General features: G+C 37.7%; 1 protein-coding gene across 3 annotated transcripts in view; it reads left to right on the top strand.

Annotated features, from left to right (window-relative positions):
- Nucleotides 1-23,063, top strand: part of GMCL1 (germ cell-less 1, spermatogenesis associated) — a 49,645-nt gene that overhangs the window by 7,258 nt on the left and 19,324 nt on the right. Inside the window, exons 2-10 of one of the 3 annotated variants that reach the window (XM_085019032.1) lie at nt 141-264; nt 1,987-2,083; nt 3,606-3,703; nt 6,252-6,364; nt 7,301-7,366; nt 10,513-10,597; nt 13,286-13,376; nt 19,869-20,006; nt 22,870-22,939. In XM_085019032.1, coding sequence (XP_084875158.1) covers nt 141-264; nt 1,987-2,083; nt 3,606-3,703; nt 6,252-6,364; nt 7,301-7,366; nt 10,513-10,597; nt 13,286-13,376; nt 19,869-20,006; nt 22,870-22,939 — 882 coding nt within the window. Of the gene's footprint in view, nt 1-140; nt 265-1,986; nt 2,084-3,605; nt 5,080-5,780; nt 6,365-6,951; nt 7,050-7,300; nt 7,367-10,512; nt 10,598-13,285; nt 13,377-19,868; nt 20,007-22,869; nt 22,940-23,063 lie in introns of those variants that run through there. The other 2 variants (XM_085019033.1, XM_085019034.1) reach the window with 2 other exon arrangements.

The raw sequence follows: 23,063 nt of genomic DNA, 5'->3' as shown, positions 1-23,063 counted from the left end.
ATCAAACCTACAACCTCCTGGTTCCTAGTTGGATTGGTTTCCACTGTGTTACATCGGGAACTCCAGTATTTTGAGTTATACACAAAATTAGTGAAACATTCAGTTTTACACATATGTAACATTTGCATTTCTTTCAACAGGAAAAAATTGAAGAGTACATCCAAATATATTTATCAAACATTATTTTTAAACGGTGAAAACAGTGACATTAAGATTTGTGCTCTAGGGGAAGAGTGGAGCTTACACAAAATATATTTATGTCAAGTAAGTATTTTGTTTTTCTGTTTGAGTAAGCAAGGTAGTCACTTAAACTCTTATAGGCCTTGTTTTTTATCACTGCATTTCCCAGTAATCTTTTGCATTAATAGTAGTTGTTTAAGACCTATCTGATGAGAACTTCTGTTTTGTAAAAAAATGTGATGAACATAGTTAATGAAAACTTAGTTTGGTCTAGAAAACAGATTTTGAGTTTTCATTGTTACACCAGCCTAGGAATACTTTTTTATCATTATTCCAATTAAGGTACTTAATTTTGGTACCTTCTATTGACAAAAGGGGAAAAGGGAAAAATCATTTAACATTAAAGTTAGGATTGCTGAAATTGTTTATTTTGTATACTATTATTTCAGTTGGATAAATTCAGCTGAATTGCACTTTTTAAAGGGCTGCACCCACGGCATGCGGAGGTTCCCAGGCTAGGGGTCGAATCAGAGCTTAGCTGCCAGCCTGCACCACAGCAACACCAGATCGCAGCCTCGGCTGTGACCTACACTACACCATAGCTCACGGCAGCACCAGATCCTTAACCCACTGAGCAAGGCCAGGGATCGAACCTGCAACCTCATGGATCCTAGTCGGGTTGGTTAACCACTGAGCCACGAAGGGAACTCCCTGAAATGTTGCTTTGTAGTTAAGGTCGAATGTGTATGTAAAGTTCTTGGCACTTACTCTCCTCTCTCTCCTGGAAAATGCAGTTAAAGACAAAACCAAAAAAGTATATGGACTAAGTCCTTTAGCTGATATACCTATTTGATTTCTATAAAAATATTACTATCTGCCACCCCATTTTAAAGATTCAGAACTTTCAAAATGAAGTGTTCTAATGACTCAGATATTTTTTTTTTTTTTTTGTCTTTTTGTCTTTTTGTTGTTGTTGCTATTTCTTGGGCCGCTCCCACGGCATATGGAGGTTCCCAGGCTAGGGGTTGAATCGGAGCTGTAGCCACCGGCCTACGCCAGAGCCACAGCAACGCAGGATCCAAGCCGCGTCTGCGACCTACACCACAGCTCACTGCAACGCCGGATCGTTAACCCACTGAGCAAGGGCAGGGATCGAACCCGCAACCTCATGGTTCCTAGTCGGATTCGTTAACCACTGCGCCACCACGGGAACTCCCTGACTCAGATATTTTAATCATTTATTCTATCAGATCTGTCTGTTCTCAAGTCACCATTCGAGGCAGTAGAAATAGAATAGTGAACAATTCAGTTTTTATCTTGAGCTTATATTTTCCCTCTTTTTACCATATGACAATAATTATTGTTAAGACTGTGTAGTATAAGATTGTTCAATAGATTTGAAAGGAATTTTTTTCTCTTACACTTTAATCATCAACTTGAGGACATAGTCCTTATGTTTTTTTTTTCTCTGAAAGTAGTTTTGTTAATTTAAGGATGAAAATGTCTCTGTTAAGGCTTTCAACTAAGCTAATAAGGTTCAAACAGTAACATAGGAATTCAGTTCAGATAGTAATATGAGAGTTTGGTTTAGTTTTCATTAAGTTATTAAATTTCATTAAAGTATTTTGATAAACTTTATAATGTCCTTATCTTAATTTCTTTTGTCCTATAGACATATTCGACAGTTCTTTTTCTCTTGAAATAGTATGATGGATTAGTTTTGATAGAGTAGTTGCTTGGAGTCAGAAATGGGAAAATAATTTGGAAGACACAAAGTATGGATAATTGTTGTTGTTTTTTTTTAAGTCTGGCTACTTTTCTAGTATGTTCAGCGGTTCTTGGAAAGAATCCAGCATGAATACTATTGAATTGGAGATTCCTGACCAGAATATTGACATAGAAGGTAACCACCATCATAATTACTACTCTGCAAAAATCATAAAAACATAACCTTTTTACTCTTTTGGTAGAAAATATTTTCTTCTAACCTTGTTGATTAGAAAAAAAGCTCCAGGGAGTTCTCTGATTGGCCTAGTGGGCTGAGGCTCCTGCGTTCTCACCGCTGTGGCTCTGGTTGCTGCTGTGCGGCGTAGGTTCAATCTCTTGCCCAGGAATTCCCACATACTGCCTGTGTGGCAAAAAAGAAAAAAAAAATACCAAAAAAAACAAAACAAGGGAGAACCTGAAATAAACATTGCAACTCTCATTCAAAAAAAAAAAAAAAAGAAAGAAAGAAAGAAAAAAAGCTCCATTTACCACCTCAGAATGATGTCTTTATATTGATTTACTCCATAGTTTATCAGCTCTGTTTCACCTATCTCTAATCTCTTTAGTTATGTGGGCCTTATCAGTCTCTTTACTTCAGTTTTGTAAATATGTTTGCCTGGGATATGGAGGATGTAGAATGAAGGAAAGAAAAGTATGGCCTATAAACAGCAAGCCAATAAATAGTAATTCATTGATTATTCTCTATATATGAAGACCTTTTCTGGGAACAAGTATGTAAATCATGTAGCCAGTATTTTTTAGAGCTATAAGGGTCCTTAGATGAGGAAGCTGAGGCCCAGATGGTTTAAAAGATTTGTTTTAGGCCTCAGAGTAGTTTAGTGAGGCTAGATCAGACTCTAGGTCGCCTGACTCCTGTTCCACTGCTCTTGCTTCTGTCTTGGATGGCTCAAGTGTAAGTACATAGTATCACCTCATTGGCAAAGAGAGAAGGATATTTGTAAAGCACATCATGTAGGACATGCATGAGAGTGGCAGTAGGGAAAAGGCTGGACAGGCTTAAATAGCTGTGGTGGCTGGGTGAGAGTGTGGCATGCATAGGACCAGGAGCAATTCCACACTCCCCAGCAGTGAAGCACCAACAAGAAAGCACTAGGGTTGAGATTATCATTGGGTCTGTGTACTTGTCCTTAATGATTGGTCTCCTCAGGAGTATCTTTATAAAACTTTTTCCAAGGATGTCTTAATTGTGACCACTAACTATTTTTTTTTTTGCCTTTTTTTGTCTTTTGTTGTTGTTGTTGTTGATGTTGTTGTTGCACCACTAACTATTTTTAAGATTAGATGTAGATGTGCTTGGGTTTTGGGATGGAAATCCTGTGAAATTGAATTGTTATGATCATTATACAGCTACAGATGTGATAAATTCATTTGATAAAAAATTTAAAAAAAGAGAAAGATTAGCTGTAGAAGAATCCAGTGCAGTTTGGAAGAATAAGTGGAAATATATGTCATTGTTATTAAAATTAGCACCATCAGTCCATAACCATTACTAGAATTTTATTTAGTGATGCTAATCTTATCCTTTCATGTACATACTAGATTTAGACATATGTCTTAGTGTATGGAGACAGTTATTGTTATTTTTGTAATACTCTTAAAATTGTAGTTTCATTCTAGCTGTATACTTTTGCTTTCAGCACTGCAAGTGGCATTTGGGTCACTGTATCGTGATGATGTCTTAATAAAGCCCAGTCGAGTCATTGCCATTTTGGCAGCAGCTTGTATGCTACAGTTGGTAAGTATGCATGTTATTTGAATAAAGGATCACAGTTGTATCTTTATTTCAAGGTATCTGTTCCAAAAACAATAATACAACTCAGCTTTTTATAGTTTTTCAAATGAAATGTATAAATATTCCTTTAGTGATAAATCATTTTAAATGTTTAACCAAAAGCACTTTATTACAAATGAGAGAGTCACAATGCCTGTGTAAAAAGAATGCAAGCTATTTCTGTGTGGATATCTTAGATTGGCTATAATGTGGAAAGGATGTAGTTGTCTTAAGTCTATTTACAGATTTCTATTCATTAATATTGACTGTTACTAAGCATGTGGCTTATGATTATTTATTTAGTTCATAGGTTCAGAAAACATTGTTTTCTTAATTATGAAATGATTGTTTATAAGCCACCTAAGTGTATAATCTATTGTTAGGATGACAGATCTCTTCATTCAACAGAAGTGTATTGAGCAATGTGTCAGGCTAGGCATAGAGATCCAAAGGTTAATTAAGATACAATCCCCATCTTCAAGAAGCTCAAAATTTAATGAGTTTGTACAGTGGAGGAGGGAGGGTTGATATACAGACCCAAAGGTGAAGTAGGAGCTGTCTAATATTGTAAGTGTGATAATAAACTTTCTGTACCATTCAGTGGATGCACAAAGTGGTCGGTTTAACCTGGTGACTTCAAGGAATATGTGTTTGAGGCTGAGCCTTAAAAACTTAAAATGTATTTATTTGGTGAAGAAAAGAGGGGAAGGTAGAACATTTCAGACAGAAAATTAAGACCTAGAAGTCTGAAACAATGGGGGATTAGAGAATCTGAGTGGAATATAGATCTAGCATAGAATATAAGAAGGGTTATAGAGAGGGAGACAGAGGCCAGATCGTGAAAGTCCCTCTATAGCTTTTCAGAAGCTAAGACTTTAATACTTCTAAGTACATTTGGAAATTTCAAATCACGGGAAAGGCAATTACATTTCAGAAAGAATGCTTCAAGAACAGTGTGAAGGATGAACTGAAAGAAAGATAAGTATAAAACCTATTTTAGTAATCCAAGGGAGGGGACAGTAGCAAAAAGCATAGAGAAGGAAAGCTGGATACTGGAGAGGTTAAGCAGGGATAATCCGCTGGACTGTGGTGACAGGTGAGATGTCAAAAGGAAGACTTTCAGATGTTTAAAATCCCCATGCTGTCAACATTTTATTTTGACCATTTAAAAAAGTTAATTTTCTTTTTATGTGTCATTTTTATACTGGTTTATTTGAAATATTAGTTAATAGCTTGCTAAATATACTTGGCTGGAGAAATTTGATTTTTAAAATATTTTGATCCTTTCAGTCCTTTTTCCAATAATTATATTTTATTTATTTATTTTTGTCTTTTCTAAGGCTGCACCCTCGGCATATGGAGGTCCCCAGGCTAGGGGTCGAATCAGAGCTGTAGCCACCTGCCTACGCCAGAGCCACAGCAACGCCAGATCCGAGCCTCGTCTGACCTACACCACAGCTCACAGCAATGCCGAATCCTTAACCCACTGAGCAAGGCCAGGGGTCAAACCCGCAACCTCATTGTTCCTAGTCGGATTCGTTAACCGCTGTGCCACGATGGGAACTTCTATTTTATTTTTTAACTTTTAATCCTTTTTTGGTTTTGTTCTAAGTTCACTTTCTGCATTACCTTTATGACTTAACTATTTAACAATAATACACTCGCATGATGAATATTTCTTAGACATTCGTGTGAAAAAAATGATAGTATTCTATCCATATATTAAAGTTAGCTATTTGAAATCTATAAAAACATTTTAGATTAAAATTTAAATGTTGAGTTTAAAAATAGTAATATATTTGTGCATTTCTTAGATATCAATAAAGTTTTAAACTGTAATAAAAACTTTTGGAGTTTCTGTTATGGCTCAGCAGTAATGAACCTCGCTAGTATCCATGAGGACTTGGATTCGATCCCTGGCCTTTCTCAGTGGGTTAGGGATCTGGCTGTGAACTGTGGTGTAGGTTGCAGACTGGGTGGGATCTGGCGTTGCTGTGGCTGTAGCATAGGCCGGCAGCTGCAGCTCTGATTTGACCCCTAGCCTGGGAACCTCCATATGCCGCACTTGTGGCCCCAAAAAGCAAAACAAACAAACCAAAAAATTTTCTGATGAATCATATTGTTTACTTGGCTAGCTCATCACATGGTCATGTGATGAGCTATGCAAAAAGGTCTTAGTTTAAAAAGAACAGGCAAAACAGACAGAATGCTACTTAAATTTTCAAAGGTCCCCGAGGTGGGAAGAACAGAAAAGAAAGAGAATAGCAATGATCATCTCTGTCTTATTGCTTTTACCCCGACCTTCCATTTTTCAGTTCCAAGTATTTAGTTGAATACTTGCTGGATTTTTAAGTTATTTTTACAGGATTTATTTTTAAGAAAACTTAATTTTGCTACACTCAAAGTTTTCTTTCTTCCTTTGTTTTCTACTTTTTAATATGTAAAAGCACATGTTCAGAGCTAACTTTTCCCATGTGAAATGGGCCTTTCTAGTGCTTATTTATATTTACAGGATGGTTTAATACAGCAGTGTGGTGAGACAATGAAGGAAACAATTAATGTGAAAACTGTATGTGGCTATTACACATCAGCAGGGACCTATGGATTAGATTCTGTAAAGAAAAAGTGAGTTACGTTTCTTGTTTTTCCTCTCATCCCACTTTGGGGAATTTGGCTGCTTTAGTTTCTTAAGAGAATGTATAGCTCTAAAAATGAAAAGGAGAATAGATGTCTTACAAAGGTTCTTTTTTACATTTGGACTAATTGGTAAATTCCTCAGAAGTGTGGTTTTTGTAAGTGACTGGGTGGGTTATACCTGCTTATGAAAACTGTGGTTACTCTTTACTGTACATTTCTATTACATTTTTTTAAGCAATAGGCATAATAGCCATTTACAGTCCTCCCTCACTATCCGCAGGGGATTGGTTCCAGGACCTGGGTGGATACCAAAATCTGCTGATGCTCAAGTTCCTTATATAAAATGGTGTAGTATTTGCAAACAACCATCTTCCTGTATACTTAAAGTCATCTCTGGCTTACTTATAATACCTAATACAATGTGAATGCTCTGTAAATAGTTGTAAATACAGTGTAAATGCTATGTAAATAGTTGCTGGCTTGTGGCAAATTTAAGGTTTGCTTTTTGGAACATTCTGGAATTATTTTTTTTCTCCAATATTTTCAATTCTCGGTTGGTTGAATCCACGGCTACAGAACCCGCGGATACCGAGGGCTGACTGTATATCAGTGCAACTACTGGCAAAGGTTTTAACTTGAGACTTGCAGTTCCCATTTTCAAATTATAAAGAAGGTAATAGAAGTATGTAAATCCCTTCATAAACCATTTAACACGAACTTGAAAATGGTTTTCTTAATTAGAAATGCTCTTATATTAATATAAAGGGAATATTCCCATACTAACTGCTGACAAAAACAATACTAAATTTCCAGTCGTTAAATTTAAAAATTTGAGCATGATTAATATTCTATTTTTAACTGTTAAGTCCTGCTTAAATGATAAATACATGATATGTAGTGTAAAGATTCATGTTTTAATTTCAGGTGCCTTGAATGGCTTCTAAACAATTTGATGACTCACCAGAATGTTGAACTTTTTAAAGAACTCAGGTATTTTAATTTTAAATGGCTTTATAATTAATCATTTAAAATACTGTATTTCTTTCTTTTTTTTTTTTTTTGGCTCTTTCCCCCTATTTTTTAATTAAGGTATAGTTGATTTACAGTGTTGCATTATAAAATACAGTTTTTCATTTGTTAAAGTTTGCAAGACTTTTTTTTTTTTTTTGGCTTTTAGGGCTGCGCTGGCAGCATTTGGAGCTTCCCATGCTAGGGGTCGAATTGGAGCTTAGCCACCAGCCTATGCCACAGCCACAGCAACACGGGATCTGAGCCGAGTCTGCAACCTACACCACAGCTCACGGCAACGCCAGATCCTTAACCCACTGGGCGAGGCCAGGGATTGAACCTGCATCCCTCATGGATACTAGTCAGATTTGCTCTCACTGAGCCATGACAGGAACTCCCTAAAAGTTGACTTTAAAAACTACCTTTTGGAGGAGCCATCGTGGCTCGTGGTTAACAAATCTGACTAGCATCCATGAGGATGTAGGTTTGATCCCTGGCCTTTCTCAGTGGGTTAAGGATCCTGTTAGGCCAGCAGCTGCAGTTCCGATTTGACCCCTGGCCTGGGAACCTCCATATGCCGCAGGTGCGGCCCTAAAAAACAAAACAAATAAATAAATACATAAAAATAAATATAAAAACTACCTTTTACCATTGAGAAATTAAGTTTGAGGAAATTATTTTATACTTTTTGCTAAGCCTAATGAAATTAAATTCACAGTTAAATTGGCCTTTTGAATTAAGTTTGCTTATTATTCCTTCCTTTAAATAATAATTCCTAAATGTTTGCTGTGAAAAAGGCAGAGATGATTATGTTATGTTCTCTGCCCATCACGAACTTATTTCTAACAGTGGAGCTGTCATATCTGCAATGGGTCTGAGAAATTCAGTTCAATTCTGAAATGAGCTTTTAAAGCCACTGGACTGTACAGGCACTTTCTAAGCTTGCATTTCCTTTCCAGTGGTGATTCGGAGACAAGTACAAAAGTCCCTAGGAGTATATAGCATTCTGATGGAAATGTACAAAACCAAAGGCTTAACTTTAATAGCTTACTTGGATATCAGTTTTACTGATGGGGGGTAGAGTTGTGGGCAGGGGTAGGAGAGAGGTAAACATTTTTACGTTTAAATACCTTGTGGAATAAAATTCAAGTTTCTTCGGACTTACAAGATGAAATGCAAAAATTAATATATTTTTTTTTTCTTTTAGGCACGCGCCCATGGCATATGGAGATTCCCAGGCTAGGGGTCGAATCGGAGCTACAGCTGCCGGCCTACACCACAGCCATAGCAACTCAGGATCCAAGCCTTGTCTGTGACCTACACCACAGCTCACGGCAACGCCGGATCCTTAACTCCCTGAGCAAGGCCAGGGATTGAACCCGCAACCACATGGTTCCCACTGTGCCATGATGGGAACTCCAGAAATACTATTTTTAATACTCCCTGATTCCTTGGTCCTTTCCTTTCCTCTGCCCTTAGGAGATCTTAACTTCACTAGAAAAGTTTGAGACTCATTATTCTACCAAAAAGTCACCTAATGATGTGAAGACGTAAACAAAGCACTGCAGTATTTTTAGTTTGAAAGTCATTAGAACACACTTTTTCTCTTTTATAATTTCTAATTGAGCTCTTTCAAAAGGAAGATAAATCATAGTGGCCAGCTTAAAAACCCCAATGCTCTTCTGACGTTTTGTGGCTTAAAGGAGGGAAAGAAAAAGGAAAAAAGAAAACAGCTGTTCCATTCCAATGGGAGTGACATCATTTCCATTCTAAAAAAACACATATTTCTTGATTTTATTTTCCTCAATAGTAATAAAAACATGTTTATGACTAATTTTCTTAAGCCTAGGGGTGAAATATCACTTTGAAGGTATATCTCTTTCAGTGAATTTTTGACAAGTGCCTTTTTTTTTTTTTTTATGCTGAGTGAGGGAGAAAGATAAAAGCAGAAGGCTGCCATTCTAACAGAGCATACTAAGTTATCTTATTGGGACCTTGCTCTTTTTTTTTTTTTTCTTTTTTTGACTGCGATATAGTATCTTTCATTTTTTAAAGTTTTATTGAAGTACAGGTGATATGCAGAGTTGTGCTAATTTCTGCTCTACAGCAAAGTGATTCGGTTATACATGTATACACATTCATTTGCTTTCAGATTCTTTTTTTTCTGCTTTTTGGAGCCATACCCATGGCATGTTCTCAGGCTAGGAGTCGAATCAGAGCTACAGCTGCCGGCCTACGCCACAGCTCACGGCAACGCCGGATCATCAACGCACTGAGCAAGGCCAGGGATCGAACCCACAACATTATGGTTTCTAGTCAGATTGTTTCCACTATGCCACGATGGGAACCCCCCCCCTTTCAGATTCCTTTCCCACATAGATTATCACAGAATATTGGGTAGAGTTCTTTGTGCCCCATTGGCCAGTCTTTCCATATACCTTAGTGTATATATGCCAGTCTCAAAGCCCAAGTGCATCCCCCACAACCCTGTCCCCTTTGTTAACCATAAGTTTTTCAAAGTCTGTGAATCTGTTTCTGTTCTGCAAATAAGTTCATTTGTATCCTTTTTTTGGATTCCATATATAGGTGATATCATATGATGTTTGTTTTTCACTAACTTCATTTAGTATGATAATCTCTAGGTTCAATCCATGTAGCTGCAAATGGCATTTCATTCTTTTTTATGGCTGAGTAAGATTCTTTTGTTTATATGTACCACATCTTATTTATCCATTCCTCTGTCAATGGACATTTTGGCTGCTTCCATGTCCTGGCTGTTGTAAATAGTGTTGCAGTGAACATTGGGGTGCGTGTATCTTTTTGAATTATTGTTTTCTCTGGAGACCTTGCTTTAACTTGATTAATTAGCAGAACAAAGCTCTTTTTTCCCCCAATCAGTGCAAGAAAAGACCTTTCACAGCATACTATCTGAATTAAAAGTATCTTTGTGTTCAGATAGATTGTTTTTTTCTAAGATTGTCTCAGGCAAAAAAAACCTGAAAAAGACTGATGTAATTTTTAATTTCACATTTTCTTTTGATAAAAAATACTTAAAGTTTTCAGTTCCACCAAGGTCTTTTAGCTTGTGCTTAAAGAGAGGCTCACTACTTCTGTTTTATCTTTCCTAGTATAAATGTCATGAAACAACTCATTGGTTCATCTAACTTATTTGTGATGCAAGTGGAGATGGATGTTTATACAGCCCTTAAAAAGGTATTGACATAATATTCTGTGTGTAAGGCCATCCCCTCAGCATTGCTTATAATAGTGAAAAACTGGGAACTGCTGGAGTCCAGTGGTAAGGGAATGGTTATAATATAAATGTGAGCAAAGTAAAAGGATATATACTAAAGTGTTAGGAAAAAAAGGTCTTTATGTTTAGGGAGTCAGTATCATGAGTGATTTTAATTATTTCCTTTTTTTTTTTTTTTTTTGCTTTTTGCTTTTTGCTTTTTGCTTTTTGCTTTTTTAGAGCCACACTTGCAGCATATGGAAGTTCCCAGGCTAGGGGTTGAATTGGACCTGCAGCTCCTGGCCTATACTATAGCCACAGCAATGCCAAATCTAAACCGAGTCTGCAACCTACACTATAGCTCAGGGCAACACTGGATCCTTAACCCACTGAGCAGGGCCAGGTATCAAACCTGTGTCCTCATAGATAGTAGTTTGGTTCTTTACCACTAAGCCACAATGGGAACTCCTTAATTGTATATTTTATACTTTCCTCTTCTGGGAATACATTTCTGTTTGTTCTCAGAGTCTCTCTTTCTTTTCTGTTTTTGTTTTAAGTAGGTAAGAAGAGATTTACTGAATGGACTACTAAGGGAGGCAGTGGGCAGGATTGCTTATCTGTCATGGGGTAGTGGTTTGGGCTCTTTTTAAGGGAACTCAGATCTTCTCTTAGTTCCCGCCATGCAAATAAGGGATTGAAACATGGCAGTTCCCAGACTTTTTTCCAACAGCTAACATGTTGTTATATTATTTGCATAATCTGAAATGTTAAATGTCTTCATTTATTCATTTATTAGTTTTTTAGGGCTGCACTAGTGGCATGTGGAGGTTCCCAGGCTAGGGGCCCAGTCAGAGCTACAGCTGCCGGCCACAGCCACAGCAACCCAGGATCTGAGCCATGTCTGTGACTTACACCACAACTCACAGCAATGCTGGATCTATAACCCACTGAGCGAGGCCAAGGTTTGAACCCACAACTTCATGGTTCCTAGTCAGATTTGTTTCTGTTGCTCCACGACGGGAACTCCTGAAATGTCAAATGTTGTTCATGGTCTTCAGAAATTTCTCAGAATTGAGCTTTAGTTGAATTAATAACTTTATGGTGAATTTTTCACACATTTTCTAGAAAATGTTGAAATTCTTTTAAGTTCTTTAGTACTTTAGGCATGTGTTTCACTTCATCCTTTTGAAAGATTTCAACATTTTTAGTATAACTTTGTTTTCCAACTCTCTAAAGAGCCAAATCAGCTATTACTCTTGTTTTGTAGATGAGACTTAGAATTCTTGAAGTTACCAAATAGCAGACTTGAGGCAGAACCCAGGTCTGTGAATTCTAGTCCATTGCTTTTCCCACTGCATAATTTTACCTTTAGCTTTTTTGTCTTTAGCACTGAGTCAACATTAACATGGTCATGAATTTTAGGAGTAAGACACCTCCCAGATTATATCATTGGTATTGTTTGTTTTTATGATAGAGATGAGATTGTATTACTATTTTTCCTCAAGGAAGCTTAGTAACTGGGTTTATGATTATTAAAGGAGGGGTAGAAAGCCACTCTTCTATCACTGAGGCCTCTGATTTAATATCCTCTTAGGTACACATATTATCATGCTCATCTTACAAATGAAGAATTTACAAATGAAAAATTAGGTTATTTCTGGAGTTCCTGCCATGGCACAGTGGGTTTAAGAATGCATCTGCAGCAGCTTGGGTTGCTGTGAAGGTGCAGGTTCAATCCCCAGCCCAGAGCAGTGGGTTAAAGGATCTAGTATTGCTACAGCTGTGATGTAGGTCACAGCTGTGGCTCAAATTCAGTCCCTGGCCTGGGAACTTCCATATGCCACAGGTGGCGACCATAACATTTTTTAAAAAAAAATCTTTCCCTAGCTATTTTTTTTTTTTTTTTTTTTTTTTTTTTGGTCTTTTTGCCATTTCTTGGGCCGCTCCCGTGGCATATGGAGGTTCCAAGGCTAGGGGTCTAATCAGAGCTGCAGCCACCGGCCCATGCCAGAGCCATAGCAATGCAGGATCCAAGCCGCATCTGCAACCTACACCGCAGCTCACGGCAATGCCGGATCGTCAACCCACTGAGCAAGGGCAGGGACTGAACCCGAAACCTCATGGTTCCTAGTCGGATTCGTTAACCACTGCACCTCGACAGGAACTCCTTCCCTAGCTATTAAATGGCAAGGCCAGGGTTGTAAAATGTGTGCTCTTTACTACTCTACATACTGTCTCAAGAATAGTAAGACAATAGGACAATAAGAAACTCCTTTTTCCCATATTTAATTTTTCTTTTATAATCTCACACAGTATGTAGTGAAACTGAATTGTTAATTGGTAGGTGGAATAAATTAGGAAATAATTACTAATGTTTTACAGATATAAATGTTCATATGGATACATATACTTATGTATAGATATATATACACATAAAACATTTACCTTTTTAATACTGTAAACTACATTGTGTTTGAGACTGAAAGTACTTTTCAGGGATTAGCTTATTCCTTATACACTCATAGTTTTAAATCATGTAATAGTTCTACTTCCAATTGCTTATAAAATGGAAATTAAGTTTTTTAGATATTTTCAGGAAGCAGTTTGAAAATGTAAAATCATAAAATAAGTGTTGTAATTTTTTTTTCTAATTTGTTTTTTTAACCTAGTGGATGTTCCTTCAACTTGTGCCTTCTTGGAATGGGTCTTTAAAACAGCTTCTGACTGAAACAGATGTCTGGTTTTCTAAGAGGAAAAAAGGTATGCCTAACGTTTTTATTGAGAACTTGTCTTTTTTTTTAATTGAAGTTTAATAAAAATTAGGCCCTGACTTATTTATAAACCCAGAGAATTTTAGAGCTGGAGGACTTGAGCAGTGATCTAAATAAACCCCTCATTCACACTGAGAAAACTGAAGCTAAATAAAACAGATTTTTTTTTTGTCTTTTTGCCTTTTCTAGGGCCGCTCCCACGGCATATGGAGGTTCTGAGGCTAGGGGTCTAATCGGAACTGTAGCTGCTGGCCTATGCCAGGGCCACAGCAACGCTGGATCCGAGCCGCCTCTGTGACTTACACCACAGCTCACGGCAATGCTGGATCCTTAACCCACTGAGCGAGGCCAGGGATCGAACCCAAAACCTCATGGTTCCTAGTCGGATTCGTTAACCACTGAGCCACGACCGGAACTCCATAAAACAGATATTTTAAAAAGAATTTTTTATGACCCTCATTTGCAAAGAAGTAATAAAAAATGTGAATCCTTCAATAAACAACAAGGTCCTGCTAAATAGCACAGGGAACTATATCCAGTCTCCTAGGGCAGACCATGGTGGAAAGTAATATAAAAAAAGGATGTGTAGGAGTTCTCACTGTGGTACATCTGGTTAAGATTCAGTGTTGTCTCTGTGAAGGTGCAGGTTTGATCCCCAGCCTGGCACAGTGGGTTAGGGATCTGGTATAGGTTGTGGCTCAGATTCAGTTCGTGACCCAGGAACTGCTGTATGCCATGGGTGCAGCCAAAAAAAAAATCCATTTATGTACGACTGAGTCATTTTGCTGTGCAGCAGAAATTGGCACAACATTGTAAATCAACTATACTTTAACTTTAAAAAAATCATAATCTTAGTTCATGATTTTCTTAGTTCACTGTCATTTTTGGTGTGTGCATGACCACCTTTTTCATTTATTTTTAATAATGTATTGAACTTCAGTGAACTAACTTTCAAGTACTAGAACATTAATAATTTGTCTACTCATGTTCTTTCCTCTTGTGTCACTCTGATTTCTCCCAACCACTGTCTTCAATTTTGTGTTTATTATTCCCTTGCTTTTAAAAAATAATGTTGGGGCGTTCCCATCATGGCTCAGCAGTTAATGAATCTGACTGGTGTTACTGTGAGCTGTGGTGTAGGTTGCAGATGCAAATCCGATCCTGCGTTGTTGTGGCAGTGGAATAGGCAGCTGCAGCTCCAGTTCGACCCTGAACCTGTGAACCTTCATATGCCGCAAGTGTGGCCCTAAAAAGCAAAAGAATTAAAAAATTTTTTAAAAATGTTGCATTTTGCATGTATATCTGTACATTATAACATAGTGATACGCTGGTAAACTGGCTCTCTGAAAAAAATAATCATTTATTTGTAGCATTTTTTAAATTTTCATGATACAAATTCTCCCAGTATGCATGATTGCATGCTGCCAAAGTGACACCACTGAATGAAACCTTGGAAAGATATCCACACCATCAGCTTCTGTGAGCCAGTACAATCAGACCCAGCACACCACTGGATAGCACATCATCCTGTTTTTGTTGTTATTGAACTGTTTCATATTGTGGTATTGATTTTCATGTCCTTGAAAACCAAAGAGATTGAATAGCTCTCTATGTGTTTGTCAGCCATGTTTTTTCTGTGAAATATCTGTTCAGGTCTCTTTCCTATTTTATTTTATTTTATTTTATTTTTTATTTTTAGGGCCACACCCACAGCATATGGAGTTTCCCAGGCTAGGGATCTAATCAGAGCTACAGCTGCTGGCCTACACCACAGCTCATGGCAACGCCTGATCCTTAACCCACAGAGTGAGGCCAGGGATTGAATCTGCATCCTCATGAATACTAGTCAGATTCATTTCCAGTAAGCCACGATGGGAACTCCTCCTTCCTATTTTAATATCATATTTGTCTTTTCTTAATGAGTTCTGGACATTCTTTATATATTCTTGGTAATCAATTCTTTGTCATAAATATGTGTTGCATTTATTTTCCTGTTTGTAGATTTTTTTCCACTTTCTTAAAGGTTTCTTTTTTTTTGTCTTTTCTAGGGCCGAACTTGCAGCATATGGAGGTTCCCAGGCTAGGGGTCTAATCGGAGCTGTAGCCGCCGGCCTACACCACAGCCACAGCAACTCCAACTCAGGATCCAAGCGGCATCTGCAATCTATACCACAGCTCATGGCAACACCAGATCCTTAACCCACTGAGCGAGGCCAGGGATCGTACCTGCAAACTCATGGTTCCTAGTCGAATTCATTAACCACTGAGCCATGATGGGAATTCCTTTAAAAGTTTCTTGATGAGACACAACTTAGAATAGATTTACAAGGAGATCCTGCTGAATAGCATTGAGAACTTTGTCTAGATACTCATGTTGCAACAGAAGAAAGGCTGGGGGAAAAATGTAATTGTAATGTATACATGTAAGGATAACCTGACCCCCTTGCTGTACAGTGGGAAAATAAAAAAATAAAATAAAGTAAAATAATGTTGAAATATTAAAAAAAAAAAAAAAAGTTTCTTGATGAGGGAGTTCCCGTCGTGGCGCAGTGGTTAACGAATCTGACTAGGAACCATGAGGTTGCGGGTTCGGTCCCTGCCCTTGCTCAGTGGGTTAACGATCCGGCGTTGCCGTGAGCTGTGGTGTAGGTTGCAGACGCGGCTTGGATCCCGTGTTGCTGTGACTCTGGCTTAGGCCTGTGGCTACAGCTCCAATTCGACCCCTAGCCTGGGAACTTCCATATGCCGCCAGAGCGGCCCAAGAAATAGCAAAAAAAAAAAAAAAAAAAAAAAAAAAAAAAAAAGTTTCTTGATGAATAGAAGTTCTTAATTTTAAAATTGAGTGCTCTTTTTGGAGTTCCTGTTGTGGCTCAGCAGGTTAAGAACCTGACATAGTGTCCATGAGGATACAGGTTCAATCCCCGGCCTTGCTCAGTGGGCTAAGGATCCAGTGTTGCTGTGGCTGCGGCATAGGTCTCAGCTGCAGCTCCTATTTGATCTCCAGCCTGGGAACTTCCATATATGCTGCAGGTGCAGCCATAAAAAGAGAAAAAAATTTACTGCTCTTTTTGTCTCATTTAAATAGATTTTGTAGAATTAGTTTATGTATCGAGGTTTCCTAGCTGATTATTTTTCCTTCAAGCTCATGAACCAAAAGTGTGTAAATGATCATATCAATATGATTTAACTTGATTTGCTTGAAGAACATAATGTTAAATTTCTATCTTAAATTATACGTCAGGGCTACATTATGGCAACTAAAGAGGGATTTGAGAAATTAGAAAAAGGTAGAGGAGAAAATTTAAGTTGAAAAAAAAAGTGAGTCGCTGTTGTGGCTCAGCAGTTATGAACCCAACTAGGATACATGAGGACGTTGGTTTGATCCCTGGCCTCGCTCAGTGGGTTAAGGATCCGGCGTTGTTGTGAGCTGTGGTATAGGTCACAGACGGCTTAGATTTGACTTTGCAGTGGCTGTATGGTAGGCTGAGCAGCTGCAGCTCCAATTCATCCCCTTGCCTGGGAAGTTCCATATGCCACAGGGGCAGCCCTTAGGAAGAAAAAAAAAAGGGAAGAGATAAAAGCTGAAAAGATAAGGAAGGTGGAGAAGCTAGAAGGACAAAGAGACTTAATGGAATAGTAGATGTTAGGTAAATGTTGACATAAATTTATGCTCATTTGAGCTCCAGTTGGGCTAAACACAACAGTCCATCAAGAGAGAAATTATTCTGTAGACTAAGTGGCAGAAACTCAATTACTCTGTGGCCTAAGGGCATAAGCTCATATTCTGGTTTTCCCACTGTAGGCTCTCCATCCCAGCCTCAGTAGTGTGAAAGTACACAGTTTAAGATAACTTTTCAGGAAAACATTTATTGCACAAGGCAAAATATGTATCTGATGCCCATGTTTTTCAGTGAGGACTTTATGAGTAAATAGTTTGGGTTTTTTTTTTTTGGGGGGGGGGTTTGTTTATGGCTGCACTTGTGACACGTGGAAGGTCCCAGGCTATGGGTCAAATGGGATCTGCAGCTGCTAGCCTGTGCCACAGCTATAGCAATGCCAGATCCATGTTGCACCTGCAGCCTACGCTGCAGCTCATGGCAACGCTGGATTCTTAACCCACTGAGCCACAATGGGAACTCCAGTTCGAACAGTTTTTAAGTTATAAAGGTGAGGGAGTTCCCATCGTGGTGAAGCGGAAGTGAATCCGACTAGGAACCATGAGGTTTCAGGTTCAGTCCCTGGCCTCGCTCAGTGGATTAAGGATCTGGCATTGCCGTGAGCTCTGGTGTAGGTCGCAGATATGGCTTGGATCTGGTGTCCTGTGGTGTAGGCCAGCAGCTGTATCTCCGATTAGACCCCTAGCCTGGGAACATCCATATGCCACGTGTGCGGCCCTAAAAAAGACAACAAAATAAAAATTTATTTAAAAATTTAAAAAATGAATTATAAAAGTGATGAATACTCAAGAAATAAGACCAAAAAATCACTTGTGCTCCCCGTACCCACTATATTTTAGTATATTTCTCTTAGGTTTTCTTAATTATTTGACTTTTCAGATATGTATGGGTCAGGACTATGAGAACAATAGAAATTTAGAAATTTTCCTGCACAATTAATCATAGGGCTTGCTGTTGAATTTGGCTCGTGCAATTGACATGGCCACATTTGGCCAGCTAGAATCTTCAAAATATTTTTTTAATTCCATGAATTCTCACAGAAGTGAGCCAATATCTTCTATGCCCTTGAAGAAGAGGCTTCCTATAATAATTTCCAGATTTCTATGAGACAGTCTGGAAGCAGATTTTTATAACTTTGCTCATGTGATAGCGTACTGTAAGAACATGATGGCATTCTCAGTTCAGCCCATGAAATTTAAACATTTAATTCCACATATGAACTAGAGCTAATTTTTTTTAAGGTAAGATATAAAATCCACAGTTACATGCCTGTTATGTAAATAAGCAAAGTTAACTGTTAATTTTTAAAATGATTTTTAACTGCTTTTTCATTTGTTTAGTTTGACTCAAGACAGGTGTCAAAGGAATACAAAAGAGTATAGGATAAAAATATGAATATTGTGAAAATTCATTTCATTTCCTTGATTGTCTTTTTGCAGTTTTCAGGAGAAAATTATTTTAGTGGACAACGCCTCCTTTGTAGTTTTCACAGTAAACCTGTTTTGTATGTGGAGCACTGTTTGAGGCATAGAGTCTAGAATGGCAACTCTCAGCTTTTATTTTCTATCCTTAATAGCAGCAGGGCCGAGTTCACTCCCATGGATGTACTATGTATTAGAAAACAGACTAGAGGAGTTCCCTGGTGGCTCAGCGGGTTAGGGGTCCAGTGTTGTCACTGCTGAGGCTTTAGTTGATGCTGTGGTATGGGTTCTGTCCCTGGCCCAGGAACTTCTGCATGCTGCAGACTCAGCCAAAAAAAAAAAAAAGAAAGAAAAGAGGCTAGGGCTTATGTACAATTCCCTGCTTGATAGGAGTAATTCCAGACCTTTCCTTCCCACTCATGAAAGCACTTGGAAATACATTTGAGAGTAACTATTTTTAGAAATAACCAGGAGTTCCCGACGTGCGCAGAGGTTAACGAATCCGACTAGGAACCATGAGGTTGCGGGTTCAGTCCCTGCCCTTGCTCAGTGGGTTAACGATCCGGCGTTGCCGTGAGCTGTGGTGTAGGTTGCAGACGCGGCTCGGATCCCGCGTTGCTGTGGCTCTGGCGTAGGCCGGTGGCTACAGCTCCGATTCAACCCCTAGCCTGGGAACCTCCATATGCTGCGGGAGCGGCCCAAGAAATAGCAACAACAACAACAACAACAACAACAAAAAGACAAAAGACAAAAAAAAAAAAAAAAAAAAGAAATAACTGTAAATTCTCCCTGAAAGAAAAAAATTTGTGTTCTTTGTACACCTGAATTATTTTAAAAGTAAATACTACCCTCGCGTTGCAAATCCTTAGCTACAATGTCTTTGTATTTTGTATTTTAATAGAGAATGTATTAACTAGTGTTCATCATATGTAACTAAAGCATAAATTATTAGAAGAATCCAGAGAGATGTTCCACGTCCTGTGTATCTTGTGAAGACCCATGGGCTCAGAGTTCCACTGGAGTAGTGTTCAATCCCTGGGAAAGGGATTCTGGAAAGATACCCTAACCCTAACCATCCTTCTCAAATCTTCCTTTCCAACCTTGCTGCACTGTAAGCTCCAAACCCTAGAAAGGTGTCAATTGACTTTTCAGCTCAAGGGTCTAATTAGGATCAAAGTTAATTTCTTGGGGCTTTTTCTGAATCTCCCCAAGTTTTTTATCCACATACCTGAAGTTTATAAAAATCCTTGAAAACTTTGAAACTAGCTGATTTGTACTATGTGTGTGTCTGTCCCTACCCATAAAAATATTTAGAAATAAATACTTTAATGGATTTGAAAAGAATGGCTACTTATTTAATGTGGGGGTTATTTTGTTTTACAGATTTTGAAGGTATTACCTTCCTTGAAACTGAGCAAGGAAAACCATTTGTGTCAGTATTCAGACATTTAAGGTTACAGTATATTATCAGTGATTTGGCCTCTGCAAGAATTATTGAACAAGATTCTCTGGTACCTTCAGGTAAGAACATGATGAAATTATGATTTCAAGTACTGTCTTTCTGATTATAATGCTAATATATATCATATAAAAGAATAATGAAGAAAACAGGAAAACTATCCTTAATTCCAGCATGGTATATGTTTTTATACCAAAGCAGAATCATACCACATAAATAATTTTCTATGTCCACATTAATATACTATATTTTCCCATATTGTTACTTTTCAGAACATTTAAATGGCTATATTGTACTCAGTAATGTGGTTGTTCTTTAATTTGCATAACCAGTACACTATTTTGGACTAGTTTTTTTTTTTTGCTGCACCTGAAGCATGTAGAAGTTCCGAGGCTAGGGTTCAAATCCACACCACAGCAGTGACAACACCACATCCTTAACCTTAACTTGCTGAGCCACCAGGGAACTCCTGGACTAGACTTTTTAAAAAGACTTTTGAAGTATAATTTAGAGGTTATAACAGCTTTTTTCTGTTAATACTCCTTAACTTTGCTGTCTTCTTTTTTTTGCTTATTCTAGTCTTAAATTTTATGTCAAAGCAAATGTAATGTCTTTGCTAATTCAAAACTTTTGAAACAATTACTGATTTAATTCTCTGTCTTATACTTGTGTAGGATTAAGTTTAGTACTATATTTGCATATAAGAAATAGAAAATAGAGTTTTTGAAGATTTACATGTAAATTTGTATAGATGTTTGAAAAGTTGTAATTTTTGACACCTCAGTTTTGTTTGTTTTTGTTTTGTTTTATTTTTTTTAATAGTTATTTCTCCAGTACAATTTTTTTTTTCTACTGTACAGCATGGTGATCCAGTTACAACATACATCTACACATTATATTTTTGCACATTATCATGCTCCATCATAAGTGATTTCAGTTTTTAACATAGCTGTGTGTTTATAGATTTAACCTATTTTTGAAATCTATACACTTATTTACAAAGGTATTGAATGGAAAGTAAACCTAGAGTTGAAATTTCTGGTAATTTTAAGTAATGCATTTTTTATAAAAGCACTCTGGGCAGATTTATAGACAGTGCTTTTTTGGTGTTTTTGGGTTTTTGTTTTGGTTTGTCTTTGTCTTTTGAGGGCTGCACCTGCAGCATATGGAGGTTCCCAGGCTAGGGGTCTAATCGGAGCCACCAGCCTATGCCAGAGCCACAATGCCAGATCTGAGCCGCGTCTGCAACCTATACCACAGCTCACAGCAACTCAGGATCCTTAACCCACTAAGCAAGGCCAGGGATTGAACCTGCAACCTCGTGGTTCCTAGTCAGATTCTTTTCCACTGAGCCACGATGGGAACTCCTTTTTTGGTATTTTTGTATGGATCATTTGTATTTTGTTTGTATAGTTGTGAGACTGGGGTTTGGGGATTTTTAAGGTTCTCTCGAAGATTATGTTCCCCCGTAATATAGCAGTTCTATAATAGTTTTAGTTTGTGTTATACACCAGGTCCTAGCAATGGTGTAGTATTAGATGCCAAGGCCTATTACATACTCCCACTCTAATTGTTCTTCCGGTTAAGGCTCTCTAGTAATGAATTTTGAAAGAGGTTAAAAAATAAAGTCTATTCTAAGTAGCGTAAAATAATTTAGCTGTGTCTGAGATGCAAGGGGATAAGTGTTACATTTTTGGAATGCAAGATGAATACAAGTATTTCTAGTTAAAATATTTTATTTAGTATAAAATTGAAAAGAATTTAGATCCTAAATTTGTGAGCAGATTTCATCCATTTTATTTCAGACTTAAAATGACAGTAGATAGTTTTTCCTGTGTATCTAAATAAAAGTTATCATTCCAAAAACACTATAACTTAAAATTATGTTCCATGCTGTTTGTGAGAGGGCAAAAAGTGGCCATATAACTCACATTTTCAAGATACACTGGTATATGCTCTCAGTAGAAATGTATCCTAAATTTGAAGTAAATGAAAATGATTTTATAGCTAAAATTCATTAATCATTTTTCAGAAACAGTGCTAAAAATGTGTTAACTTTATTCAAAGTTATGCATTTAGTAGTCTAGGGAATTTTAGTATTTACATTTTGATCATCTTTAGGTCAGAATTAAATTCAAATAGAAACTAAGGAGTTCCCGTCGTGGCACAGCGGAAACGAATCCACCTAGGAATCATGAGGTTGTGGGTTCCATCCCTGGCCTCTTTCAGTGGGTTAAGGATCCCGAGTTGTTATGAGCTGTGGTATAGGTTGCAGATGTGGCTCAGATCTGACATGGCTGTGGCTGTGGCTGTGGCGTAGGCTGACAGGTGCAGCTCTGATTCGACCCCTAGCCTGGGAACCTTCATGTGCTGTGAGTGCGGCCCTCAAAAGACAAAAGACCAAAAAAAAAAAGGTAGAAAAAAATTAAAATTTTAATAGAAAACAAATTATAATTAAAATAGAAATTAATTTCAGGTTAAATCAAGACTTTGCATAGAAGCATTTTATTTTAGGATTTAACTGTGTCAAGCATAGTTGAATTCCATTATTTCTTTTTTTCTTTTTTTTTTTTTTCTTTTTTTTTTTTGTCATTTTACATTTTTCTTGAGCTGCTCCCATGGCATATGGAGGTTCCCAGGCTAGGGGTCTAATCAGAGCTGTAGCCACCAGCCTATGCCAGAGCCACAGCAACGCGGGATCCGAGCCACGTCTGCGACCCACACCACAGCTCACGGCAAAGCCGGATCCTTAACCACTGAGCGAGGCCAGGGATGGAACCCGCAACCTCATGATTCCTAGTCGGATTCGTTAACCACTGAGCCACGATGGGGACTCCTAAAATGATAAAAATTTATCAACGTCTTAAAATCTGTAAGTCGTTTATGTTTTCCATATTTCTTATTATATTTATTTTTACATTTTAGAATGGCTGTCTGCTGTGTACAAACAGCAGTGGCTTGCTATGCTCCGGGCAGAGCAAGACAGTGAGGTGGGGTAAGTATGTTACATCATACCATTGTTCTTTTTTTTTAATAACTTTTTTTCTTACTGAAATATAGTTGATTTACAATATTGTGGTAGTTTTCAGGTATACAGCAGTGATTCAGTTATATATATA

Source organism: Sus scrofa, chromosome 3, assembly GCF_054392235.1.
Source record: "Sus scrofa isolate SSC_HxYL_T2T_F1_AM1 chromosome 3, Sscrofa_HxYL_maternal_Yorkshire_Landrace_v2.0, whole genome shotgun sequence".
In the NCBI taxonomy this organism is placed as follows: Eukaryota; Metazoa; Chordata; class Mammalia; order Artiodactyla; family Suidae; genus Sus; species Sus scrofa.
The sequence above is the reverse complement of the archived record's forward strand: the minus strand, read 5'-3'. Positions and strand labels throughout refer to the sequence as shown.